This window comes from Ursus arctos, unplaced genomic scaffold (genome assembly GCF_023065955.2).
Source record: "Ursus arctos isolate Adak ecotype North America unplaced genomic scaffold, UrsArc2.0 scaffold_20, whole genome shotgun sequence".
Lineage (NCBI taxonomy): Eukaryota > Metazoa > Chordata > Mammalia > Carnivora > Ursidae > Ursus > Ursus arctos.
In genome coordinates, this window is record NW_026622875.1 from 42,237,836 (window position 1) to 42,247,018 (window position 9,183).

Consider the following 9,183-nt stretch of genomic DNA (forward strand, 5'->3'; position numbering starts at 1 on the left):
TGGCTGCCCGCAGCGCGCCCTGGCCAGCAGCTACCGAGGCGAGCAGCCCGCGGCGGCGGGCGCGCTTGGGGGCTCCGTGTAGAAAAAAGCCGCAGGTTGGAGCAGAAGCTGAGTTGTGGGCGGCCCGCTTCCCGCCGCGCTGCAGGGACCAGTAACTCGTGGGCGCTCAAAGGGCCGCGGGGGTTCCCGGGGAGCCCACGTGGGTCCAGGGATGGGTGGCCCCAAGAAAGCCTAGGAAAAAGCCCAGAGAACAAAGTGGTCACGGGCCGAGGCAGGGCCCGAAATCCAAGGGCTGGAGGCTGAGGTTTTCCAATCCGGGTGACGCCTAGCATAGGCAATCCTGCATCTCTGCAACTCCCCTCTCCCCACCCCCACCGGCCCAATACCCATTGTCCAGACTTCCCAGTGGGGTGAGGAAATAAACCCATTCATCTTCAAGAAAAAACGAAGATAAACAAAAGCAACCCCACCCCCTCATGCCTACAGTGTCCACTTACAGATTCTAGAGCCTGAGGGTGGGGGTGGGGGGAACAGAGTGTTCATGCTGGAGAAGGGTGGAGAGGGAAGGCAAAATAAGATCTTTAAAACAAAGATTACAACTCCAAGTACAGAAGACAGAGCTATGCCTGTTCCCTTAATGAACCACATTTATTAAAAATGACTAAGACTGTACATAAAAATCCAAGATCTCTAAAAAGCTTATAGGAGCTGTGGCATCAGGTTGTAGTTTTTTCACATTACCGAGCTGGGTAGTGGAGATGGCAAAGAAAGAGGGTGAAATAGAGGAGTTTGTCCTTACACACGTTTCAAGTTAGTACAGAGTAGCTGAATACATTCTTAACTATCTAAGAAGTAAACAGAATATTCCCCAATATCCGGGATGATGAGAGAACCTATCCCCCTGGCCCTGCTGTCAGGTGATCTGTGAATGCTTGACAAAGCCAAAGCACCAGTTTTCATCATCTCAGACACGTAAGTAGACTATTTGTACAATATATCCCACGGTATTCTACGGTGTATCTAAGCACACACGGAACTGTACACTTTAAATTTCTCTTTTTTTTTTCTTTTTTGGCGACTCCCTCGCCTGCCCTCTCCTGAGTCCTACTAGTCACCCCAGCCCGCAGCAGAGGCCCAGCCAGTGAAACAGTCCTGAACTAGGGGCAAACATGGCTTGCTTTGAAAGCCGAGGAGGAATCAAAGTCAGGTAAAGCCAGCACCTTCACATCAGGTTTTTCTCACCTCCCAGGCCTAGCTATCTTTTGTCCCTAGGAGAAAGGAACAGCAAAAAGTCCCCTGTTGAAGCTTAAGGCCCAGCCCTTCTCTTCCGGAAGCAAAACCCCTTGCCACTCTGGGATTCTCTTTGCTTACAGATTTACACAGAGGAATGAGAACCAAAGCCTTCTACTACTCATTGGCTAGCGCTCAGCACTCGAATCTTCATAGCCCGATTCTCTGAATATTTAGTGCCTCCAATAAATAAATCCAGAACCTTGAATAACCCTCGAATTTTAAAACGCTTTAAAGTCCTTCATTAATTTTATTTAAAAAAGAAAAAAAATGCGAGGCTTGTTTCAGTTACCTGCAGCAATCAAAAAGCTTTGGCACCTTCTTTTAGAGGATTGCACAAAACGGGATGCATCAAAGGCGGAATGCAAACGTCTTTTTGGCAAACCTAGGCAAAGAAGACAACAAAAACACCACCAAGTCCATCTGCAAAAAGTTAGCGCATTTTGACGAAGTTAAAATAACTCTTTAGGGAGTTGTGTAAAAAGCATAATACCCCCCCATGCCTTTTGAGGTGTCTTTACTGTACTCTTCAGCGTTAATGTCCTCACACTTTATGGAGGGAGAATTTTCATTGCTGGAGGTGCTAGGAGACAGCCGCCGTCGCTTACAAGCACTGGTGTATACCCCCGAATCATTGGAATCGAGAGACTTGATGGAAGGGGGGGTCTCTATCCAAGAGGAGCTAATCTCTTCTTTGACTTTCTCCTTGGAGAGCTGATCTTCAGAGAACACAGGGGGGCTTGTTCTGGAGGTCCATGGGAGTCCAGCTGCCATCTTCCTCTGGTAAGAGCCTCGACCTCCCCACCCTGCCATGGCAGGGAAGGTTGGGTCAGGGTAATAACCCAGGGCGTGGGACGTCTGGAGGGGCAAGGATTTAATACCATATGGGAGCAAGGTGCTGGAAGTATATTCAGACTCATAGGAACCGATGTCTAGTTTGTTGGTCCCAGGTTGCTGGACAGGCGTGACAAGCCACCGCTGAGGAGGGTTGGCCACCTCTTCGCTCTGTTGGGGTGAAAGGAGGCCGTTGGTCTGTGGCACGGTTCTCTCGCCATTATAATATCGGGCTTGAGGTAAAGTGTTGACAAAGGGCTCCGGGAAGAAGGACTGAACGCCGTACCGACCTCCAGGGACAATCTGATGGGATCTAGGAGAATCCGTGGGAGATGGAGTTAACCTGTCATTTTCTGAAGCGGTGTACATGCTACAATATAAAGAGAAACACTTAAAAAAAAAACCCTAATGTTGTCCCCAAATAACCACCTCCCAGAAATCAAAAAGGCTCACATAGTGGGCTGTACTGGAAGCACTGGTCTGTTAGAGTGGAGGGATGGAGGCAGGAGATGCACTGGCCCATTTCAGCCCAATGCTTGGCTTATGTGGAAAAAGTTTCCTCCCAAGCACTAAGTATTTAAACTATAGAAAAATCTACCTTTGCAAGTGCTAGAACTTGAAGAACAGTACAACTCTCCTTTGTTAGTGTCATGGAAGGAATGCTTGCTGTGGTGTTACAAATCCCACATGTAAATGGTCTTGTGGGGCCTTGCTGTTTGATGTTGTAAAAATGACATCCTCTTAGTTTTAGGTTTTTCTTATGTAAAAATAATAATAATAATAATAATAAAAGAGGGGGAGTAATAATACCTATTCCTCAGAGGAGAAAAAAGTTGGATCAAATGAAAAGGCAGGTATATAAATGCAGATTATGAAAATTTCAAATCTCCACTCACATGTTAAAAAAAAACAAAAAGCTCCTCGCTTTCCAGCCCTTAACATTGCTTTAGAAATTAACAAAGCCCTTCCACGAAAATTCTAAAGCAAGATTAGGCAAGGGGAAAAAAAGAAAAAAAAAAAAACGCAAAAATTTCAATAGGTGAAAATCCCAAACAAATGTGAAAGCTCGTCCTAGAATGTTGTCTGGGAAGTGTCTGGTTATGTATGTCCTGTTCAAAGATGACCATGCAAATATGAATAAAAGTTGCACTTACGAATCATAGTTGTCTCTGAAGCCTTTTGCAAAGGGGTTATGATCAATCTTTAGTTGAGTTATCTAGAGAGGGGAGAAAAACAGTCAGTCGTCGAGGGCCTTATCAGACTGGACCTAGCTGCAGAGATTCCTGGGACATTCGGGACACTCACATCAGTGTTTTGGTAGGCAGTCACCGCAATGAACTGCGTTTCGGAGAAGGTAAAGGTCTGGGTCTTTGAGGGCTCGTTCAGGTCTTCCACACCTTCCTCGGTCACCTCCACAATGTGCAGTCTGGGTTGGTACTTGTGTAAAGACTGCAACACGATCATCTGGAAATGGTACAGAAAAAGAGCTGCCGAATCCAAAAGTCTCTTAGAGGTAAATCTTGACAAACTGCATGTTTTGGAATGGGACTCCTGCTTGTTCCCCACTGACAGTTACCTTTTTCTATAGCCATTTTTAAGATCGTATCATTGCTGCTTTTGAAACTTAAAACCTAGCTGGCTGGGTACGTGTGTTTGATAAACACTCTTGCCTCTTAGTTTATTAAATCCCCCAAAGACTTAAGTATTTCTTCTCCTAACAGTCAACTCACTGTTAACTGAAATCTAGTGAAAATGAGAAAGGTCTAAAGAAAAAAAAAAGGTTAAAACTAGGTGAGCAAACAAGTCACAACTGCAGATTTACAAATACAGCGAAGAGTATGGAAACTTGGTAGGAAAAGAGATCTATGGCCAGAAGCCACCCCGTCCTCTGTCACTCTACCTGGGTGTTGTTGTTATTTGCGCCTTTGTTATTGGTGAGTTTTAATTTCCCAAAGGAAATCTCCTGTCTCATCCAGTGGGAACCAGTATTAGGAGACTCTGGGTGAACATACATTTTGTTGCCTAAGAGAAAATGAAACAAAACACAAAACCCAAGCAGATAGGGCTGATTACACATGGACATAGGGGAGGGATGTCTGTTACTTCCGGGCAAAGATTTAAGAGCTAGTCTTCAGGCCCAAGTCTCCCCAGTGCTGGCTCTCCACCTAGACTCCATGGGCAGCCCTCCCAGGGCCCCTGTGCTTCTGGCCTTCCTTGGACAAGGCAGTCATCTTAACGCTACCTCAAAATACATAAAAGGAGCCACCAGGAGATGTCTCTTGAAGGTCAATTTGGGGCCTTCTAAAGCTGGAAAAGCGACATCTGATGGAAAGTGATCGGGTTTTCATGGGTGGACTCAACCTTGGGGAAGTCTTTCTCAAGTGGAGGTTGGAGTGTCAGGAGTCCTTTCCACCCAGAAGAATTTAGTAGGAGTTGGTGCGGGAGGGTGGGGAAGAGTGGGGCCATGGCTAAAGTACCAACGTTTATCTTCCTAGGCAAGAGATCTGACTTGGCAATTCTCTCCCTCTCTCCACGATGCAAACAGTCAACATCAAGAAACTCATACTAACACCTCTAGGCCCCGGATGGAGGGGCAAGTACTCAATTTAAACGTGAGTTTTCGGAGTCAAGAGTTCACCGCCCACCCCTCCCTGCCTGGGCCTCTTCTCTGCTCACCCTGCATGTTATTGTCCGCTTTGCCGCAGGTCACCCACTTGCCCCCCTGGAATCGCCAGTGGTTGGGGTCGGCCAGCACCACTTCCACAAACACGTTGTAGTGGGCCGTGGGGTTGAGTCCGTTTATGTTGAAGCTCAGGAAAGGAAACATGCGCCTGTCCAAGGGAATAGAAGCAGGATAAGCGATCGAAACCCGGATGCCCGGGAGCAGGCCCGCGCCAGACCAGGTTCGCCGGCACCTGGGGTAGGTCAGAGTAGGGCATCGAAAAGCCTACAGAAAGAACCGAATACCAGGTCCATAAAGTGGCCCCTACTCTGCAAAATCCTTGAGTTGTCAACTCTGGGAACATCTCTTTTTCTGAAACAATTTGCCCCCAAAGTCAGTATTTCCCAAATTGAGGTGCTACTGCACGCTCTCCCCACTCAAGTCTTCATTTTTCTTCCAGAATGTTAAAAATCATTCGTTTTTCTACGTTTAAGTACCAGAGAACAACGTTCAGTCGTTCGTGTTAAAATTTTTAGATTGTACTCCTCAGGTTAAAAGTTCCCCTTGAACGCCCCTCTCCCAGCACCCACCCCTCATTTTCCCCATTCGCACCCACTGTTAACAGTTGGACGGGCATCAGAACTTTCTCACGTCCCGAACCCCACCAGGTCTGGCTCCAGGGCCTGCCTAACCAACTACCGGACCAACCAACCTTCCCATGCCCCTCTCCCCGAGGCGCCCCATGGAGACTCTGGCGCCTAAAACTGCGGGAGCCCATCTACTGCGCTCAGGAAGCCAACCTTTGCGCCTTTCCCCACCCGCAGCTCCTCACGGGTATGCAGGGACCAGCTCGGTATGCCGAGCGGGCGGGTCCAGTAAATCCAGCTTTGTGGACGAGCCCCAATTTCCATTTCCGCCTCCTTCTCGCCAGTCCAGGTGAGGGTGACCGGAGGGGAGGGGAGGGGGGTGGGAAACAGCTGTAACATTAGCACATTGCACAAACCGGTCCGCGGACCGGGAGGGACACCCGATTGGAGATGCGCGCGGAAAAACACTCTCCAAGCAAATCGCGGAGCGAATGGGCACAGCTCCCTCACCCCCGGCCTTCCCCAGGACCACACAGTCACTTAATTGTCATTCACCTCGGGACCCCTCCGCGCTGCTCTCACCTGCCCTGTTTCGTAATGATCATCTCGGTTTGGTGGCGGTGGAATTTGAGCCACAGAGGCCGGTTGCACAGGTAGACGTGGGCACGGAAGCCGGAACCAGGAACCCCCAGCCCCCCCAATCCTCCGCAGGACCCCGCAGCTGCAGCCCCAGGGTACGGCCCATAGAGCGGAGCCCCCTGGCTGTACTGATAGGCCCCCGGGCCGCCTGCCCCGCCGCCGCCGCCGGCGCCCGCTCCACTACTCGCGCCGGCTCCGGGGCCGAACTGTGCCCTCCCAGGTGGGCACATAGCCGCGGGGAAGCCGCCGGGGGGCAGCATGGAGCCGTAGGGGTAGCGCGCCCCGTTGGGAGCAGGGTACACAGATCCGTGGGGGGCCCCGGCCGCCGCCTGGTAGGGGAAGAGCGAGCAGGGCGCGGCCAGCTCGGAGCCCTGAGGCCCGGGGGACTGGAGGTAGTAGCGCTCCGAACTCAGGCTGTCCATGGAGTAGCGCGCGGTGGCGGCGGCGGCCGCGGCCGCGGCGGCGGCAGCGGCTGCTGAGGGCAGCTCCTCTTCCCCGCAGGGGGAGCCCTTGCGGCCGTCCGGGGGCCCGGGCTTGGCCACTGCCGCGGCGCTGGCGAAGGCGTCCCCGGCGTCCGCGTCACTGAGCATGGCCGCGGGGGCCCCCGCGCTGGCGGCTGTGGGTTCCCCGCTCCCAGTCTCGCACGAGAGGCTGCCAGGGAACTTCTTGGGCGCTTTGTCTAAGTCCAGCCTCTGAGGCGAGGGGGCCGCGCCAGGGAGGTGGCCTGCGCTCCCGCTGCCTCCGCCTCGCGCACTCTCCAGCGGGTAGAAGTGCGCGCCGGGCAGGTTCACCGAGCTCACCAAGAGCTGCTCCCCTAACTGCATGCTTTGCTAAGCGCAGACGGCAGCTGGCTGCTTCCTCTCCTCCCGCGGCCTTAATATAAAGGCAGGATGGGGGAGCCAGCGCCCTCTTCCGAGGGGAAGGTAACTTCCCCTTCCTCCGGTGCTGGGGCTACCCACCTGGCCGCACGCGGGCCGCTAAGGCGCGCACCCGCGCGCCCTGAACCCAGCGTTCTTTCCGCGAGGAAAGAGCACTGAGTTTGAAGGCAGGAGGTGGAAATTGACCGAAAAGCACTCTCCTTTTCCTTTCCTGTCCTTCTTGCCTCTCTGGACCCCCGTCCTCCTCCACACTCACACCCAGGAAGAAGAGGATTTAGATCTCTGTCCCCATCCACCAACCAGTGCTAGCCTTTCTGCCCTTCTCGACTGCCCAAGTGTGCGTCAAGTTGACCACTTGGAAACTTGCAGGCTGTCATTGGCTGCTTTATATATGTGCGGCCAGGGAGGGGCTTCGCGGCCCCACAGCCCTGGGACTCTCCTATTGGCTGACGGAGGTGACACTAATTCAATTAGGCATTTACTAATTGGATCATGTCTACTGCGACTTTCTTTTCCTTTAGTCTTTTTTTTTTTTTTTTTTTTTTTTAGACTCTGCCCTACTGTGAGAATCAATCCTGGTGTCCGTATTTTGCTGGAGTTTGGGGGAACAGGGTTTGGGGTCTCTGTAGCGGGGTCCTCTCTTGGCACAGAAGTCATCTCAGCACTCCGAGAGGAGCATGCGGGGGCGGAAGCAGGTTTTAGAGGCTGGCGCGAGAAAGGCTCTGCAAGCTGAAGGCTTGCAGGGAGGCACCAGTCTCTGAGGGTGGGGATCTGGGCAGAGTCGGAGAGAGGCCGAAGCGAGGTCCCTTTCCTCATCGGGGGCTGTAGCTTCAGGCACACTTTCCTCCCGATGGTGGAAGGCTCCCAGGCCTTCAACAGACAGGAACCGCATTTTGCTCTGTCCCACTCTTTTACTAACAGGGAAGGGTTGATGAAGAGGAACCTTGCGCTCGGCTTTTGGGATTCCGGGGACGGCGAGAGCACATTGCCATCCCTGAGTACCAGCTTATGTGTCAGAAGCCCTGGTGGGGTGGGGTACTGGGAACACCCTCATCCTCTCGCCAACACGCCTCCTTTCAGGAGGCAATCACTTTTATGCCTCGCAATTTAAAATCCACCGCAGCTCAATTTCCCTGAATCCCGGATTTCCTCCACCCCACACACCATCTTCAGTTGGGCCTGGCACCGAGAAACAAAGGTTCCCCAGCAGCAGTGCGGTTGAGATTCCCTGAGTCTCTCCTCCGCGGCGCAACACAGAAGGTAGAATAATTAGTGAAATAATCAGTTTGATACTGAATTAAGCCCTTTTGCCCCAGCTGCCTGTTTCTCCCTTGCTTTTCCGCAGACATTAGAGTCAAGAGTGGTGCCGTCTTATTTTATTGTTTTATTACCGAAAAGGGGGAGGCACGTTTCATTGCGGAGAAGGAGAAGCATGAATATTCGCTGTTAATAAGCAATTACAGACGCGGCTTGTAATCGCTCCGGGAGCGCATTTTCCGGCTGAGATGTTGGGACTCTGCTTCCCCAACCGAACACGATCACACGGGAAACTCTTAGCCCACAACAGATGAGGCGGCCCGGGATTTCTTGAGCGCGCACACGCCAGTGCAGAATGGCTCGAAGCTTTCCAACCTAGGTTCAAACCACAGCAGCACAAACCAACATCGGCACGTCTGGGTTAGAGATTGAGACCGTCCGTAACACACACGGACGCTCCAGGGAATTTACCAGTTTTTCGGGGTTGTGAAAAACGGGGGCGTGAAAAGGTTTCAGGGTTAGGACACAGCCAGTGGGGAGGGAGCACGTTAAGCCGGGGCGGTGGCCCCTCAGGTCCTGGGCAGAGCAGCCCGGGAGCAGATCCCTGGAAAGCTGGCCCAGAGCGCACTCAGCTCAGCGCCCCTAGCATCTCGTCCTGCTAGTTGAGTTCGGGTTTGGCGTGGCTCTCTGCTCCGGATCACCCCACCATCCACTCCCACCTCCCGGCTTTTGTTTTATTTTGACCCAGGGAAGTCTTGAAGAATTGAATTTTTCAAGTATTTCGTGCATTTGAAGACTTCATGATTTTCAAAGAGGAGATTCCGTGAGGGGGACGCGAGAACAGGAAAGGAAGGGGCTGAGCGCTTTGGGCAGCTTGGCGACGCAGCTTGGGTTTGGGGAACCTGGTTACGACTCGTGGGCTCCTCCACGTTAGGCTTGACCTGAGCTACAGGACGTTTGAGGGGGAAAGTAGGGGTAAGATGGAATCTTACAGTATTTGGAGATAGGGTGGCTGAGGGTTTTGCGCTGTATCACA

At 52.1% G+C, this 9,183-nt stretch overlaps 1 protein-coding gene across 2 annotated transcripts; it reads right to left on the reverse strand.

The window, feature by feature from the left end:
• Positions 1 to 711: 711 nt before the first annotated feature.
• On the reverse strand, positions 712 to 6,836 carry EOMES (eomesodermin). 2 transcript variants are annotated; one of them, XM_026496878.4, is made up of 6 exons: positions 5,956 to 6,836; positions 4,801 to 4,955; positions 4,025 to 4,146; positions 3,430 to 3,588; positions 3,279 to 3,340; positions 712 to 2,437 (listed from the first exon to the last, which is right to left on the reverse strand). In XM_026496878.4, exons 1-6 carry the CDS (start codon positions 6,834 to 6,836, stop codon positions 1,756 to 1,758), a joined length of 2,061 nt encoding a protein of 686 aa, XP_026352663.2. In that variant the 3' UTR covers positions 712 to 1,755. The 2 variants fall into 2 exon arrangements, with proteins under 2 accessions (XP_026352663.2, XP_026352662.2); XM_026496877.4 differs by having other exon boundaries at positions 712 to 2,494.
• Positions 6,837 to 9,183: the final 2,347 nt, after the last annotated feature.

Bases quoted from the DNA above. Each gene is read 5' to 3' on its own strand.
- EOMES (XM_026496877.4), bottom strand. From the start codon at position 6,836: ATGCAGTTAGGGGAGCAGCTCTTGGTGAGCTCGGTGAACCTGCCCGGC. The intron at 3,589-4,024 runs GTAGAGTGACAG...TACCATTTCCAG, and splicing joins CAAATAACAACAACACCCAG to ATGATCGTGTTGCAGTCTTT. The intron at 2,495-3,278 runs GTAAGTGCAACT...TTTATATTGTAG, and splicing joins TTCAGAGACAACTATGATTC to CATGTACACCGCTTCAGAAA.